This window comes from Falco punctatus (genome assembly GCF_963210335.1).
Source record: "Falco punctatus genome assembly, chromosome: 11".
Lineage (NCBI taxonomy): Eukaryota > Metazoa > Chordata > Aves > Falconiformes > Falconidae > Falco > Falco punctatus.
Genome location: NC_137591.1, coordinates 31,547,058 through 31,565,659, shown reverse-complemented (window position 1 = coordinate 31,565,659; position 18,602 = coordinate 31,547,058). Strand labels below are relative to the sequence as shown.

General features: G+C 36.9%; 1 protein-coding gene across 5 annotated transcripts in view; it reads right to left on the bottom strand.

Moving 5' to 3' along the window:
- Positions 1-18,602, bottom strand: part of SWT1 (SWT1 RNA endoribonuclease homolog) — a 41,998-nt gene that overhangs the window by 22,947 nt on the left and 449 nt on the right. For 2 of the 5 annotated variants that reach the window (XM_080407573.1, XM_080407575.1), the window contains exons 1-15: positions 18,466-18,563; positions 18,143-18,217; positions 14,686-14,744; positions 12,371-13,127; positions 10,977-11,042; positions 10,791-10,847; positions 10,038-10,167; positions 9,810-9,911; positions 8,059-8,247; positions 7,392-7,485; positions 5,860-5,999; positions 4,874-5,025; positions 3,467-3,605; positions 2,099-2,244; positions 535-743 (exon numbers count right to left, since the gene is read on the bottom strand). In XM_080407573.1, the coding sequence (XP_080263699.1) occupies positions 535-743; positions 2,099-2,244; positions 3,467-3,605; positions 4,874-5,025; positions 5,860-5,999; positions 7,392-7,485; positions 8,059-8,247; positions 9,810-9,911; positions 10,038-10,167; positions 10,791-10,847; positions 10,977-11,042; positions 12,371-13,127; positions 14,686-14,744; positions 18,143-18,217; positions 18,466-18,486 (2,336 nt within the window). In that variant the 5' untranslated portion in view covers positions 18,487-18,563. Of the gene's footprint in view, positions 1-534; positions 744-2,098; positions 2,245-3,466; positions 3,606-4,873; positions 5,026-5,859; positions 6,000-7,391; positions 7,486-8,058; positions 8,248-9,809; positions 9,912-10,037; positions 10,168-10,790; positions 10,848-10,976; positions 11,043-12,370; positions 13,128-14,685; positions 14,745-18,142; positions 18,218-18,465; positions 18,564-18,602 lie in introns of those variants that run through there. The other 3 variants (XM_080407576.1, XM_080407577.1, XM_080407574.1) reach the window with 2 other exon arrangements.

Here is an 18,602-nt window from a genome sequence, read left to right as displayed (position 1 = left end):
AGATGGAAGGGAGTTTAATTTCCTGTAATTTTGAGGTTTTATGACAAAGAAAATTCATCACTAGATTCTGTATTTGGATTTTATAGAGTGAAGGATTTTGCTTAATAACAAAATTCATTGAAGTTAAAAAAAAAGTTTAAAATTTTGCATAAGCTAGTATACCTCCAAAGGATTTGGAAAGAAAATAACCACAAGAAAATATAAGAGCTTGAATGCCTCTTTCTTTTTATGGATAGAGATGAGATTTCCATGGGTGTCTCACATGTGTGGCTCTTACAGGACTTTCAACACCATTCTCCAAGGCAACTTATTTCAGCCACTGTCCAGAAACAGAGCAGCAGACTGGACATATCACCAACTGCATCCACATAAAAATTTGCATGCTCCTACCTTCTTTGTTGACAAGTTGTGTGATTTTATTTTTTTGGGGTCAACTTTGAATAATTACTAATATGTTCTTCTGTAAAATAGGGGGGAAAAGTGTTTGAAAATTATGTAAGGTTATGTAGAAGTTCTGAACTTAGCATACCATACCTGTACAAGTTTATTGTATTCCATACACCTTCAAGGACTGACCAGATTTCCTGGTGCCTGTTTTCTTGAGCCACATGAAAGCTTGGATGTAACTTTTTTTCTTCAGAGTTTTGCAGATTTGGTGTCACTGCTTCCATTTTTTCACATACAGGGTTTTCTGAATGAACAGCAATGTCTTCTGATAAATTCTGCTCACTGTCTGACCTCACCTTATAAAACAGTTTAGGAAACAAATAATGAATGTATTTGGTTCCTAACTTAAAAAAGCTTGAACGCTTCTACATTTTTTTAAAGCAATGCTCAAAAAAGCAAGGCTGAACTCTTCTAGTCATAACCATCTTTATTACAGACTCTGCATCTAAAGCATCTCTCGGTCTTGGTCACCAAGTCTTTCTTCTATACGTATATGTTGGTATATCTACAGACAGGAAACCAAAGCAAAGGGAAACCCTAGGCCAGAGTTCCCAGCATGGTGAGCTGCTATAAACAAGAACCACTTCTTACTCTTACTCCCTATCCCATGACTGATGGCATAGTTTCCTCTGCAACAGCACAAAGTATTCATCTACTCATTCGGTAAACTGGTTCAGAAAATTTGTTCAGGTTAAACTGAAATGGATCTGGCACAAACTAGTCTGTATAAGGGCAGCTCTTGGTGAAGTCAAACACCTGTCAGGACAAGGAGAGGAGAAAGCAAGTTTTCAGACAGAAAGCCTGCTTCTTACGGCAGCACCATTCGCAAAACCACGGGCTAAGTGGCGAACAGCAATGCACGCAGAGGTTACAGCACAGTAGACAATCAAGGTTCCCCAGATCATCTTTCCTCTCCTTGACCTTCTTTTCCTCCTTTCCCCTTCAACTTTCTCCAAAACTGAAAAGAACTTGTTACAGATATTCTGACCTGTATTCTTTCCCATACAGAGAAATATTTCAAGTCATCCATGCTCATTATTCCATTTTTTATGCCATTTCATATGGAATTAACAATAACCATAAACGAAGGCACTGAAACTTCTTCCACAGCAACTCAGAGATGAGCGGGAAGACATATTTCTTGGAACACAAGAAAGTGTCAGGACAACCCCATTAACTATCACAAAGCACATGATATAAGTAACTCCCTCCATGTGTAGCACCAGAGCTACCAAGACAATGAAAGCTGAAACTGCACACCTAGGAACAGTAGTATTGGATCAATGTCAGAAGTATGAATGATGATTTTAATTTTAATCTTAAGGCTCTTTTCCATCAGCTATAAAAGCAGTAGAAAATGAAGATTTTTTCCTGAAATCAGCTAAATAATGTTTTTCAGTCACCCTCCCGATACTAACACATTTATATTAGGAAAAAAAAAAGGGGGGGGAGTGACTACCAAGCATATATGTAAAGGCAGGTAATTGCTACTTGAAAATATGTTAAATTTAGGAGCTCTTAATTTTGAAAACAACATTGCCTGCAATAATTTGTTAAAATTATGGGAATAATTTAGAAATCCAAGCAGATTTGTAATAGAAACATGGAGTGAGTTCACAAGCCCTTAGGTAACTCCTAAAGCTCCCCTTACCTCCGTAAGTGTTTGGTATAGCCTATTCACTTCAGCATAAGCCCGGGGAAGTACACCATTGTAGTCTGACCTTGAACTGAAAGCATGGAATAATTTTTTGGATTCCTGGAGCAAGATACGCACTGTTGAGGAGTCAACTGGCTTATCTGGCATTTAGAAATTAATATAGGAAATAATAATAATAAAAAAAATATTAGATGTTACGCATCATCAATCTTAGGAGGCAAATTTTATACTCAAATATCTGGATTAACTGAAGCACCTGAAAAACCTTGAAAATGGTTCAGAAGCACTAGATCCAACAGTCTCAAGAGAAACGTGAGAGGTGCAGATTTCTTACTACTTAATGAAGTCTTTCAGATTTACCTCAGGGTCTGGTAAGAGGATCAACTGGCATAACTAAAATAATTCTGCAGAACAGCAATATCCCAGAAGAGGTGTATCTGTTACAATCGAATTCTTAGAGACATTTTAAAATAAAATGAGACAGTGGTGGGGGTTTTTTTGTTGTTGTTTAAAAAACTCAAACAAACCAACCAAAAAAACCCCACCACCCTGACCTCATCATCTACCACATTAAGTAGCCTTTACTCCTTCATAATTTATTTGGCAAATGCAGATCATCTGGCCACACATAACATGGTGGCTAAGGAGGGAGAAAGATTATTTGCTTTTTGAAAATGGTTCAGAGACTTTGTTGACCATTAGTATATAAATTCATTAAAATGTTTTTCCCCTGATTTTTGCAGGTTTGCAAGATATGTGAAATGAATTCTTACATGTCTGATAGTGTCAATATATTTGCTTTTACTATCTTTGTATAAAAAGTAGAAAGAAAAAAGCCAGCAGAATGCTGAATTACAAAAAGGAAAAAAAAAAAAAAACAAGTGAGAGCGAAGCATTTCAGAAATAATTTTTGTGATTTTTGCAGGTGATATTTAAAGCACCTGCGACCAGAGTTTGGGCAGACTTGATCTTGGCACAAGCTTTCTGTTTTCCTTTGTGTGGGGTGGTTTTTTTTGGTTTTTTTGTTTTTTTGTTTTTTTGTTTTTTGGTATGTAATTCATGGCTCATCAATTTCAGTTCAACTCTGCCTTTAAGGCTACAAAAACAGTGTTGGGATTTTGTCACCCATCCAGGGAATGGATTATGGATCAGTACAAAAGTAAGTAAAACTGTCCAAGGTATGGCTCCATTTGGATAATCATAAATTGGAAAAAAAACAAAACAGCAGAGAAGGATGGAACACATTACTATTTAAACATACAGAGCACGAGCCTTTTCAAAGTACCTACTTCTGTACCTGCTAAAGCTGGAACAGTGAGGTTTTTTTACAAATTTACAATAAATGTTCTCAGAGATTCTTACCTGTACAAAGGTGTTCATAGAGACATTCAATGGTTGAAAGTAAACTCCTTGGCACAACATAACCAAAAACAGCCATCCAGTGTTTTTTATAACACTTCAGCAAGTTTCCTAATGTCCATGGTGGCTTCAGATACAGTATCTGAAAGATATCATGTTATAAACTCAAAGGCTGATTTTCATGTAGACATTTTCCCATACATTTCACAACTGCCCTATTCTTCAATAATGTTATGATTTGTACTTGCTGAAGTAGAATCTCAATGATTTCTCAGAAACAAGGCTAAATTCAGATCTAACAAGTTTATTAAAAAAGATTTGATACAGCAGCAGCATGGGTTAAAGAGTGATGCTCATGTAGAAGCATTCAATGTACAATAATTTTCACGATTTTTGGTTCCCCTTTCCTCAAACACTCCAAATACTCAAGTTATCTCTTAGTGTTTTAACGTGTTACTTGTGTACAAAAGCCAGAATGGTAAATATGCCTTTCTCTAATATTGTTAAAAAAAGTAAAAATAAACACACTTTTCCTAACTGTGACTATAAATACACAAAGTAATATAGGCATATAGCAATAAAATTGGAATTTGTTACTACCAAGTGAAACCAGAGTTTGAAAACATGTTAACAGAAACCAACTAAGTTAATCAGAAGTGCCTAAATGCTTAACAGCTAATCAAAGCCCTATCATTTGGAACAACAATCATCCCATGCAAATGATTTTATTTTTTTAAAGCCACAGAGGCTTATCTGCAATAAATGTAAATTTCTAACTAACCCCTACCAGCTATAAAATACAGTCTAAACCAAAGCATGGATTAAAGTGCCTTGTACATGAGTATTTCTTTTCTGTTATCAATACTTTTGATAAAAGTGAGGTTTCGGAAGTTCTTGTTAACACCCTTGGAGTTCTCCGTCTGCATTGTAACCATTTTAGCTGTGAACAATTTATCCACATGGTATCTAAAAACATCTGTTCAGATGGGGAAGAAGCGTCTGCAACAACAGTGCCTCTATGCGATATAAAAAAATGATGGAATAATTTCTTAAAAAGATGCATTTACAATGCAGTGATTCAACCACGCTAGAAAACTCAAAATATAAATTTTAATGCAACCAATAAAAAAAGAGTTCTGAAAATTCACACTGAACAGCCAACATCTCTGTTACCGTATTACTAAAAGAATTAAAATACTGCACAGTCATTACTGGTCAAATGGAATAATCTTGTTACAAAATGAAATAACAAAACTGAACACTGAACTGTTCACTGTCCATGAACTGTTATGTTAATGAACTAGATGACTTAGCTGTTTGGCTTAGCACAGGTACTAATATCATTAAAATACCAAGTATATTTACACCCTCAACACTTCAAATACCAAGCAAGATGACATAAGAAACCACCTCCATCCATAGGTTTCCAAATGCAATTTTCATTTCTGTCTCCAAAATACAAGACAAAGCTTCTCCCAAGTTCTTTTCAAGGTCTGGAAGTATATTTGGGAATCGTGCAGTAAGACTAGCATCAGCTCTTCCTGTTTTCTGATATTCTGTACCTGTCAAACCAATGATAATAAAAGGTACTTATTGCAACTGTTTCTATATCTAATTTATGTTGATAGTACACAAATAACTTGTTCCCATAAACAAAGACAGACTGCACTTTATATTTCTTCATAAAGCAGATGGGCTACATCTAATTAGGTTTCAAGTATTTCTAGTTATACCCACTTGTACTGTGGGTATTTTTAATTATAAGCTACTAACCAAGATTGATTTCCCCAGAGCATTATTCCTTTGTGATCTTACTCCACATTTCTTTTTTTCTTAAATAACTGAAGACTGTAACCCCACTGGCTCTATATCAGCAAGTATAAGAAGATCACTTTTTAATATTCTAAGATCTATTTGTATCTTTGGAAAAATGAACAAGCAACCGAAGAATCAAGTTCTGCTATTTGGGATAGAGGTAAAAGTGTAAGTATAAAATATAAGGCGTGATCTTAGCATACTAAACTTTACAACTACCAAGAATAGGACACAACCTGGCTACACTGGAAAAACCTCTTTTCAGTCCTAAAAAGTTCATGACACCTTTCGAATGACTATAAACACAGGAAATTCATGCTGTGTTTTTTCTATAAAACAAGAATACGTCACATTTGAATTTGCCAGAACTCTAAGAGACAGATGTTTTAATAAAGGTCTCAAACTTTCAGAAACCCACTTACCTTTGAAAATAAAAAACCTGCCCGAAGTAAAAAGCATTCCTAAAGATTTGATGTATATGAAAACTGAAATTATAGTAGAAACTATTCTCTCTCTCCTACACTGATTATTACATGTCTCAAAAGCCAGCATACCTATATGTGTACATTAAACAAACTTACCATGTTTTGACTGTTGCAGCTCAACACAGCTCTGGTGGTGCCTGTTTACATTCAGATTCTGTAGAGCAGTAACCAAATCAGCTTTGCAGAATGCCTTGACCTCACTCACAATGGCTTTATTACATAAATTTTTATCATCCCTAGGAGAAGAGAATTAATTGTTGACATAAAACTGACATTACCACTGTCCATCAATGTGTCATCAACATTATTCTCATCCTAAAGCCAAACTAAATCCAAAACACAGCACTGTACCAGCTACTGGGAAGAAAATTAACTCTACCCTAGCCAAAACCAGGACAACTACATAGTAAGTAATAAAAGTCTATCAAGTAATAAAAATAGACACACTGAAAAAATTGTCTTTAGTAAGGTTATTTTATGAGCTTCACTATATATGAAGCTTGCTTTCTCAAGCAGTTAGAAGCAGTAGAAAAAATTAAACCAGAAAATTAACTAAAGCATCTACTCTGAAAAAAATCAGAAGCAAAGTGAAAGATGTTTCAGGATCTAGGTTTGCTTTAAGAAAAACACAACTATAAACACCATAGCAATGGTGTCTAGCTGCTATGATCTTGGAATGCAAACAAGGCAATAATTCTTAAACAGTATTATCTTACTCAATTGCTACAATAAATTCATACGGTTTACTGTTCTATTGGCCACAGCATTGTTCCAGATGCTTCCCTGAAGTGTATGCTGCTCCAGCAGTACTACTATAAAGAAGCAGTATGAAGTTCAATCCTAATACTTTCTTAAAGATTCCTATGGCTTATATTGATAAAGGGATTTTCAGATGAAAAGCACTTCTGAAGTCACCTCTTGTTCTTCACTCAGAAACCCAAAATCATTATCAATAGCCCTACCAATACAGTGAATTCCATCTGCAACCCAATCCACATGTCTGCTTAAAACAAACCAACAGCGTCTTAACCTCCCTTACTAAAACCATGCATGAAATGGTCCTAGCAAAGACCAGAAAGCAAGCTGTTTACAGTACCTGCCAAGGAATATGAGCGCTTTAAAAATTAGCTTCATGTGACTTGTAAAAACTGAGCATCAATACCCAGAAAGTCAGCTGTTACCCTCACAAAACAAGAACAGATGCAAACGTATCACCATCTTCCCTCTAAGATTAACCCCTGACAATGTTCATCACTGTTCCCAACCAGGTGAGCAGAAACAAGGTATCTAACTGGCTCTCAGTCATTAATACAAACACTTTTCTCTATTTTGTAGCTCCAGCGATATTTTCTAATGAGAAATCAGAGTAAAATCGGAGAAAGCTATGCTTCAGAAGTTTTAAAATTGAATACTGAGTAAACTTAAATCTACTTCAGGCACGTGAAGGCGATTAATTCTACAGTCTTTGTGTTTTATTATATCCTTCTATTCTAGCTTTTAGGATGGCAAGTGCTCTTCAAAAAACTTACTTCAGAAACAGCTCTTTATTTTAAGATATGACTGGAAAATAGTGTGTTTGGCATGAGACTTTAGGTCTCTCAGGAGGTGTAAACCACACAGGAACTCACGTGCAGAGTATGACAACAGCCTGAGGAAAGAGGTTCTGATACTGCAGACAACACTGTAAAACACGATCGTCATTGTTCTCGTCACTCAGGCCATCTGCAAATTTAGTGAAGACAGTCCTGACATGTTTAGAAGTAACTCAACATAAGAAATACTTCCGTGCAGTCATGGCACTGATTTTAAATTTAATACTCCCCAAACAATGACAGAGAAGTCCAAAACTAAACACAAATCTGAGCTCTGCATTCTTAACTACTACTCCACTTAAAAATGCTAAGGTTTTGCCATAATACAATGAGTGAGCCACATATAAATTTGAGTATGTTAGATTTTGTGATGACAGAGTAAAAAGCAAAAGCGTACAACATGTCATCAGCTCACAGGTAAAAGTAACTAGATGAATTTTCATTAACTAATCCCCTACTTACTAACAGATGTAGCTAAAAGTGAGAAGCAACTGATTAAAGAACTAGTGAACAAAGCACTAATAAGGTATTTGCATACTATAGCCTTGGATACACTCTTAAGGCTGCTGTAAGCTATTAGCTAATTTTAATTAGCAAACTGCAGAGTGAAGATTGTGTTAAACTCAGAATTTAGTGCTAAGGTTCACACTAGGTGAACTGCAAGGATTAAGTACCCAAAACAAATTGATTGCACATATATTACATATTTTTTGAGAAGCAAGCTGCATGGATTGCCCCCACAATTTTGAATCTTGGTTTTTGAGACACATGTAGATGAACTGGACTGCAGGGATAGCTTTATCCCGAACGTGCTGCAACATTTTCCCCTTCTTCAAGTTGTCCAACTCTTGTAGAACAACCCAGGGAATTATTAATGCAAGTCTGCCAACACCTGCAAGGAAAAAAAAAACAAAAACACACAACCAAAAAGCAAAGGCATTTTGAAGAGCAACGCAAACTACTACAGATAACTTTTAATTCAAACATCATCTTCATGTAAGTCCACACATCTTTTTGCCAGTAATTTTCATATTCCGTGCTCAAGAATATCTAGCATTAAAAAATGAAAAACTGAAAAAGGCCAAGTTCCTTCTTCCTAATCTAAGCTCAAACTAGCACTACATTGGTTACATTTAAAAATTACATTAGGCAAACAAACGAGAGACACAATTTTAATCAACTGAGTACTGTGACAACAGCATGTAGCAATATTATAAAATACATTTGTAGCAATTACCATCTTGTGACACACTCACTGGAAGATGTTCAAGGTGACAGCAGCTGAAATAATGGCCTGAAAATAACTGAATGACCACAACAGTCCCTGTGCCAAAACAATCATCAAACAGAAGGAGCAATGGTTTGTGCTAATTGCCAACTAGCACTCCTAAGCCAGGAACGGGAAATATGGATATTGGACCATGGTTTCATTTGTATGTAAGTATGGTCTGAACTTTAAAACTCTCATGTATGAAATATATGGTAAATCAGACATTTAATTGACTGTTCCGCTGGTCTACCCACAACAAATACTTTAATGGTTTTCTTTCTCATTCACATTATAAGAATACAATTTTGAAAAAATACATTAATATGTATCTGCTTTGTAACAAACAGGTCAGGAATCAGCAGCCTTCTGAACATAAGGGGTCTGGAGCAGGACCAGAAATTGGAAGCTGCAATAGTCTCAAAAAGGCATCCCAGTGTACACAATGCGACACCATTCCTAATATGGGACAGAGAAATGCAGTCTGACACTCTTGAAATTTACTCAGGCCCTTATTAAAGTTATTTTCCAGGTGGCTGGAATAAATGTGTTCATTAGCAGAAAGCATCAAAGCACTCTTAAGTATTCTGATAGACTCCAAATATGTCTGCCACCAAGTGACATCACGATTCTAATCGTGCTAACATTAAATCACTACAACCTTCACAACACATTAAAGCCAGGGTCTGCATTCTGAATCCCTGAGAAATTGTTCACTCATTTTGTGAATTCAGTGACATTTACAAAGACAGCTATAAAGTACTGACTGACTGCTTATCAGACTTTAAATGGTTTTAGATTTCCAGAAAAAAAAACATACTAAAAAGAGAGTAGAAATCATAATTACCACTAGTAATGGATTAAACGCTTAAAAGTACATTCTTAGAGTAAGTAAGACTTACTTACCTCTAAGAATTCATGCACATTCTGGGAATGCTGACTATGACTCTCTGTAGGTACACAGCTATAGCACAGTAGATTCTGATTTCAGAGCTGAACTTTCCTTAAGAGGCAAGAACCTATCTGGGTTCACAGAACCAGCCTCTTACTAAGTGTGAGCCTTCTGCCTTTATATGAAACCTGCTGCCTTTTTAAGCAGCCCAGGTTTGTTTTTCTTCACATAGCCTGAAGGTCTTGCATCATGTTTTTTCTTAAAATGCCTTATTGATCACCATGTATTCACATACCTGGTATATCCTCAGATTTCAGGGACTTGACAAACTCAAGGTGACTAATCATTATATTTGTGTCAATCACCACTAACATGTTTAGTCCAGAAGTAAAAGTCCCTGAGGAGGGAAAAAGAAAAAATCAAAGTGTGAAAAAAAATCAGTGGCATACTCTCTACCAAGACCATTAACTGACTGTAATAACTGGTTGCAAGCACATATCAAAGAAATCAAATCATGACTTACCAGCAGAAATATTTAAATCCTGTTCTGGAAGATCTATTTCCATACTTGTAAGTTCTCCACAAGTCTGTACAACGGAGAGTGCCATCCTCTTCTGAAGACGAGCAACATGCAAATCTTCAACTATCTGCATCTACAACAAAAAAAATTGCATGTATGAAATCCTTGTAATCACTTATGAATTGTTCCCCAAAAAGATACTTTCACATTAATGCTGTTGAGTTAAAACTGACCAAAAATGAAGCATGAAACCTTTTAAGCTGGTGCAGCAAACGCAAAGCCATGAGAACCTTCTGCACATCCTCCACTATAAGAAGTCCACAAAAGATGTCCAAAATACAGCCTAGAATGAAGATTTATAACCTTTCTACCTGGTCCCCAAATAATTTGTTTCATTTTTTGCTACATAGACAGCAAGTTTCCTAACAGGTGTTTCTTAAAAAGTATCTTTTCCAACTTGGAAGTTAGAGGATGGAAAATGAGATAGCTGGAATATGTAAGCAACTATGAAGACCCCCTGTGTGACAGAGAATAACAGAAACGCAATCTACCTTCAGAAAGTTCCTAATCAGCAATACTTGAGCAAGTCTGTTTAGTATTTGAAAAAAAAAAAAACACCTCCACATTTTTTGAAGTGTAGCTCATAAGCCAACAATGCAAAATACTAGGAAAGGGCATGGAATTGTCCAGATACTCAACCTTGGTGCCTTGAGTTTTTAACACCACTTTGAAGTGTTAAATTAAAGCATTACTAACCTCCTGGTCTGTTTCCGGGTTCTGGCTGTCTTGAGTTGGTGGAAAGGCTTCGAAGCTCTGTAGGAAGAATTGAAAAAAAACCATATCAACACCACAGAATATAAAGGAATACTGAGGAACAAGTGATGCCCATGTCAAAGAGTTTTGAAATATACCTCTGTAGTGCTAAACAAGTACATCACCAACCTTTTGGACAGACTTTTTGTCCTCACCTTTTTGGTAGGAGTCAGACATGCACAGGACCTCAAAATTCTAAAAGCAAGTAGGAATGGAAGTAGAACATGCGTCAGTCTTTTAGAGTGCTTGTTAGAGAACAATGAATATTCTGAAGTGAATTAAACAGGTAACGTAAAACCTATTTTCAATATCCATGATGAAGCATCTACGTATCATTTCGAAAGGGCTTAGAAGATGGCTTTCTTTTAAAATAACTATAGTGGATTACACCGTAAGCCCATTTTCCCAATCTCTTGTGGGTTTGTGACTATGTTATTCTTACTCTGGACTTCCCACATGAATTCACACAGACATGAATTTAATAAGAGTAAATTGAGCAAAAGGTCACTAAAATGATTAAATGACTGGGGCACATCATACAAGAGGCTGTAAGAGCTGGGACTGTTTGGCCTCAATAGAAGGGGGACTCATCAATGTTTATAAATATCTGATGGGAGGGTGTAAAGAAGATGGAACCAGACTCCTAGCAATGCCCAGTGCTAGGACAAGAGGCAAGGGGCACAAACTGAAACACGGCAAGCTCCACCTGAACACTGAATATCCCACTTTTTTTTTTTTATGGTGAAAGTGGTTTAACAGACTACCCAGAGAGGTTGTGGAATCTCCATCCTTAGAAATATTCAAAACCACACTGGACACAGTCCTGGGCGACCTGCTCTAGCTGGCCCTGCTTGAGCAAGTGGGCTGGACTAGATGGTGTCCAGAGGTGCCTTCCAACCTCAATGATTCCATGATTCTGCACATAATTACTATCTTTGCATACACACAAAATAATCATGCCACCATAACATGAACTGAAAGCTCCAAAACCACTAGGCATGTTAAATGAGAACAACAAAAAAAGTAACCATGCTCAAGACAAAGTTGAGGTGCAGAGCCAAATACAAGCTAGAACTCAGAAACAAACTGATCACAGTCAAACACAAAGTTCTGCAGGAAACATAAATTTAATCCTAGATCTGCAACAAAGTTCTCTTGACATCACTTTGTCAGCTATGAGCAACTGTCATGCAATAAATGATATAAACATGCCAGCTCCAAAAAAAATTTTGTTGACTTAAACCTAAACAGGAGTATTCCATACCCCCAGCAGCCAAGTAAAGCTATGAAAGCATATGTGCAGACACAGTCCCAATACACAAGACCTTTCTTCCAGTTTGTTTAAGCATTTAGCAGAGGGACGTTTTAACACAGCTTGCACTGGGATCAGAAAAATCTATCTAGTTAGCTATGAAATCCTGTCTGAAATCTGTAAGATGACAGCTCATGTAAGAACTGGCTGCCATTCAGAAACTAGCCTGAAACATCTACCTGTGTAATACAAAGAACTGGGTCCTCATTACCTGCTTCAAACATGATGCTGTAGCCTCGAAGTCCCTTTCTTCAGTCCTTGAATTACCAGCAGCTTTATCAGAATCAGCATCCTGTTTTTTCCATTTACAAGAGTCCCATCGTTGTGATGTTTCAGTCAAATAGTGTGATGGCGTATGTTTAGTCACATGCTGCTTTGTCTTAGAAAACTCCTTATATTCTTCTACATACTCTTCTTCCCAAGTCCTAGATAATACGTTTGGTTTCTTAGTGAAAGGTCTATCATCCCGCACAGTCCCTGTAGAAGTACTGGATGGCTTTTTTTGAACTCTGACATCTTCATTCTGTTTTTTTGATCCATCTCCTGTTTTATGTGGTACATCTGAATCATACACAGAAGACTTAAATTTTTCCAACATAGTTTGTTCCACTTTTGACTTTAGTTTGCAAAGTTTACCTTTCTCTGCCTTTTTCCTCAGTGCCTTGTCCCTCTGAACTGCAAAGCTATGCCAGAGTCTTTTTCCTTCTGTTCCATCAAAACGACTTTTTTTAAAACTTCCCTTGCTAGCAGTACTCACTATGTCAGGAGTGAGTGTACTTTTACCATGTTTAATTTCTTTGGCTTTAAACTGGATAACTATTTTCTTTTGCCTTCCAGTTTGCAGTAAAGAATTGTCTGTGGTTTTGCTTCTATTTGCAGATTTTCCTTGGGATCTTCCATCATTACCATGAGAAATACCAGACCTTTGGTCTTGCTTCTTCTCTTGCCCATCTTTCTCCACTTTGGATCTATAGAAACATTACAAGAAAAGTAATCTAATTAGCTCGGTTAATGTAAAAACAAACAAAAGAAAAAAGCTTGCACTTGATTTAGGCAGTTACAGCCAAGTATTTTTAAGTACCAGTTTGGTACATTCTTAAAAATGAACCTGCAGCAGCATCTGTCCTTTAAAACAGTCTGACACAGCATTTTTACGTTTTGTATTTTTCCTAGCTGTACAGCTATTTTAGCTTACAAGATTGAGAAAAAGCTTTTTCCCCATTCGCTATCTATTGCTTTGAGATGCCCTACAAAGTTTAGTTTTATCTTAGCACACAGATAAATTTTAATAGCAGTTTAATGATATATGAAGTATGTCATCCTAAAATTCAAGTGTGCTGCAGTTCAGCTTGGTCGCACAGTGCCAAGCACCACACAGCTTTAAAACATTACAGGATAAACAGACTGGAGAACTTGGAAAAGGAATGGTTGGTGGGAATAAACCAACATGCTACAGAAATCATTAATTATATGAAAAATTAATAGGAAATTTTCTTGTAAGAGCAAATACTCAATAAATTTATCATATACTAGGTTTAAAATATCCAAAAAAGTTTCTAGCCTACTCTGTTAACCGTATTGCTAAAAACATTGGGGAGGTAAAGGCCATTTGACAAACTCGTGTAGGACAAGCAACTTAAACGCACTGATTGAGATGCAACTTCTGACTTAGGAGACCCCTCAATGGTTCTTAGAAGCTGGATGGGTGTACAACAGGAAAAGTTTTGCACTTGTCTTGTTTCATGTGTTGTAAGCCCTATGCATGTCCTGCTGGCCACTGCCAGGGATGGGGGACTGGACTGGACAGAGTTTTGACATGAACATAGTTACTGTTTTATGGTTTTATCATACTGTACCAACAAACAGTGCTTAATAGCACGTATGCATGCAGCTAAATATCCTATGACTTAACTCCGGTCTAACAGAGAAACTGCAACAACATTTTGCCATAATTAAGAAACAATCCAAAGCTCAGGATCCATGAGAACATTCTCACCTTATATGGAGTAGCTTTCAAACACTGTTTACATTTGCTTTCTTTGTCTTGGAATCAACTACTTCAAGCATCAGGAAAAATCAATGATTTCAGGAGTACAGGAATCTGGTAAAGGTATTAAGTTCACTGCAGAACTATCCTCCAGACTCCACTAGAGCCTTTTTTTGCTAACAAAATGTGTCATATGCAATATAAACCAACAAGGTAGTGCTCAAGAGAAAAAAAAAACAACACACACAACACCCCAGCTCTCTAGGACAGCAGTGTTGGAAGGATATAATTCCTACCTTATCTGAAAGGTAGAGACATACATCAAGAGTTTAAAAAAGTAATTCTGAACCTCATTTTCTTCAACTATCTCAAACTGCCCAGCTTAGAATCTACTCACTAATGCAATGCCAACACCTCATCAGTTAAAAATACTGTATTTTATTTGGTGAACAAGTCGAACAAAACTCCTAAATTCAGTAAGCTTTAAGTCCGTGTTTTATTTTTAAGTAGTTCCATTTAATGAGAGAACAGGAATTTACCTCTGAAATTCTGTCTCTCCTTTCATAGTACAGTTGTAAGATCTTGTTTCTTCAGAGTTCTGAAAGAAGAAAAAAATCCAAGGGCTTGCAGAGGAAACCACAGTTAAAAATCCACCTTTGTACAATGGAACAAACTATTATTCCATACTAGATTCACTGATTTTAGATAGGTTAACCTTGGAAAAGGCAGCCACATAACTTGCTATAATTTAGTACTCTGATTTTCTCATATTTAAGAACAACACAAGAGGAAAAATTGAATGTGGCACACAGTCCTGGGTTACAGAGGAAACTCAGCTAATTAGAACACATTTAAGACTAATGTGTTTCATATACTCTACAAATATATCAGTATGTAGAATATATATTTATAAAAACTATTAGGGAAAAGGAAGTCACCTGAGGACCGCTTCCAGCTACCCACTACGTAAGGCCAAAGAGGAAATTCCTATGGGATGTTTTTGTGCAGAAAAGATGTGTAATTAACTCTCATCAGATTTACCACTTAGGTAGAACAGTGTGAAACTGCAGTTACGCATGGTTAAGAGTAAAGACAGTCCCCAGACAAACAACTTGAACAGTCCTTGTTTAGAAAGCAGTTATATCACTGTTTGACAGATCTATATCACAAGCTGCGTAGCATTTGTATTGTGGAATAACTGGAAGGTAACTTTGATCAGGTAAGAACAGAACACAGTTTACTATTGCAGCTATGGGAGAATACTGAAAGCAGCAAAATCACAGACTGCTGACATGAACTCTGCCCCACGAGGCAGTTAATTTTTATATGCCTTTGGGTTATATGACTCAGTTTTCCCAAAACAGCAGCAGGGTTTAGGGAGTTACAACATGGAATAGTAACATATGGATTACTTCAGATAAGGAAGCTCCAGACAGTAGAGCCTTTTACAAATAGTTCACTTCTTCAATAATTGGGTCACGCTGACTCAGAGAGACCTTTAGGTCACTGCAGCAGAGATTTTCCTAACTAGAAAGGCCTGCTATTTTGCAATAGTTATTGCTATTTTACTTTCGCATCAGAAAGCATTTTGGTATTGGGGTTTTTTTATTATTTTTTTTAAAAGGTTGCAGAAAGCAGTGGAGTCCTAATGAATTAAGTAAGTTTTGAGAACTTCTGCCTGTGGTTGGTTAAAGAGTTGTAACAGCAGCAAAACTAATGAAATAGTAACCTAGAAGGCTGTCAAAGGCTGCTGCCACTGAGAATCATATCAACACAACCTGCTGTCGAAGACTTGTTCAACTCGCACAATTATAATTAAATAGGAATCAAAGTGTTTTATTAACAACTCAACTGGCAACCAGTGAACTACACACTCAGGAACAACACCAGCAGAAAAAGTATAACAGACAGTTACAAAATGATACCTGATATGACTTGGTACCAGGAAGTTTTAATCTCACACCCCTACAGTATACACTTTGGCACGGACGCTCATACTGTTGAAGACATGGGTGCTCCAGTCATGTGGGCAGCTGTAACACTTCCTACAACCTGCTATCGCCCATGCTGGTAAGAAAGGCCCCCCACAAGGTCATGTACACACATGCAACGCGTGGGATGCTACAGAATGTACCCCCATATTGTCGCTCCACCAGCTGGTATGCAGAGCACCTTGACTGCCAGACACTGTCAATAGCCTATCAGGGCAGGTAGGGGTCACGATGCTAGTGGGACATACCAAGCCCAGTTTGACTGCTGCTCAGTTACTGCTTTCTCTCAATGCCTATTCCCCTAGAACCACAAGTTTTCATGGTGTTTTTAGTATTTCTTTTCAATCTAGCTCCTTTTCTCAAGCCTGTCGATAATCCTCTGGTTTTCACTTAATTTGGTTACCTTAAGCAAGCTTTCTTACTGTTACTTTCCTCTTAGCATGAGGTCCCATTGGAGCAGACTGGTTTAGGCATTCCGTTTAGAGTCCCATGACTACCTGATCACCTGCTGCAATCCAGGCCATGTTACCAAGAGGCAGCTGTGCTGTTCTCCTCCAGACAGCTCTGTGTAAAGTTGTTCCAATTTATACTGTGACAAATGTCCTTTCACTCGTATTTATGGAATTATATGCCAAACTAAAGCCAACAGGCATAAAATTTTCTGTAATCTGTAGTCATGCCTACACCACACAAAAAAGCACAAAGCCCCTGCACAATCATGCCTAACTATGACTCTACTTAAATGGCTTACTCTCACTTTAAGAGCTGAAGATACCTCTTATCCATATTGTGATCACTGAAAAAACACTTGCTACTATCAAGACATTTCTTTTTTTTTTTTGGTATTATTAGTTTGGGTTCTCACTGCCACTTGTGCTGGTCAATGTCTGCATATAGCAGCAGTATTTCATGCAGTCTCAGACTGAAGTCATGCAACAGTCAAAACTATAGTATATATTTATATATATGGTATAGGCATTAGCAGTGGCAATACAGCTATCATACGAGGTTTTAAGCCATGTTTTTAACCTCTGTATTACAGGAGTCAAAAAAACCCCAAACAACCCACCACTTTAGGATAAGTTAATGTTAAAAGACAAATTGAATAATAAGGAATTCAGGAGGAAAACCAGTTACAAACATTCGTCTTTGAAAAACATCTACAAGCAAAAGCCTTCTAACATGCATATTTTGGTTTATAAGGCCATAATAGTATGCTCATTTACAAACACTTCCAAACATTTTTTGAGACATTTACAGTAAGACAGTTAAAAGCTCTTATTTCATATATGCCTTGCAAAATTTAAAGGAAAAAAACCTGGCAAACTTAAGTGTGGATTTATTAAACTACTGATTTACTGGATATATATTATACAACTGGCAGAAATTAACTTCCCAGAAAGGGATTAAGAAACACATTAAAAAAACATTTTAAAAAGCAGCATAAAAGCATGACCAGAAAGATTATCATCCCTGCAGCACCTGCACTTTACAAGCAACTTAGTGAAAATTTCCTCATTAGATACAAATATATACCAGAGTATACTAAGAATTTTGGTTGTTGATATAATCTCAGTGATTAAAAGGAAACATTGGAGAGTTGCTTCCCAACAATGCTGCAAAGTATGATTTGTGATTAATCAGGAAGTTAGGATACATGATCCAAGATAAAGAACAATTCAGGAAAACAGTAGTGATTTTGATAACAATTTCAAGCTCAAATTTCCTCAACAAGGAAAATACACTGAAGTAAAAGAACTTCTTATTTTCTGATACCCACACTACTCACAGCCTCTGGAGAAAAACAGATGATAGTCATCTGGCCAGCACTTGCACTTATCCGACCAATTCAACCCTTCTGCTGTTCTTTATGACCACACCTTTGAGTTTGATTCATCCTTGGATCACAAGACCACTAAACAATTCATGGCCTTCTCTTCAATAGGGGGTGGGTGGGGTGGGTTGAATTAAAACAGGATAATATTAATAATACAGCTGTTCCTACTTTGTCATCCCAGCCATCCAAACAGTCTTCCTTTCCCATTAGTTTCTTCAGTTTCTTTTTAGACATCTTCAAAACCTAGAAAAAACAGTGTTGCCATTATTATTTATTTCAAGTCTTCATTTCCAGATGGTATAAACCCTAAAATTTTATCTACATGGAGAAAAAAATACTCTTGTTTTCTCATTACAGAGCCACAGCAGATTTCAACAGGGTTAATTACTCACATCTTGTGACTGAGAGAACTTCACAGAAAAAAAAAAAAAAAGGTAGCAATTACTCTGCCATCTGGTCCAGAGAGGCATATTTTGTACCAGCAAACATACCAGAGCAATAGAGGCATACATCCTTTAACATTTAGTCGTACGAACGTCAAGTTTTAAAGCAGTTCCAATTATGTAACACACCCCCAGGGCGCCACACAACACACACACCCCGCTGGGGGGAGGTGGGGTGGTAATAT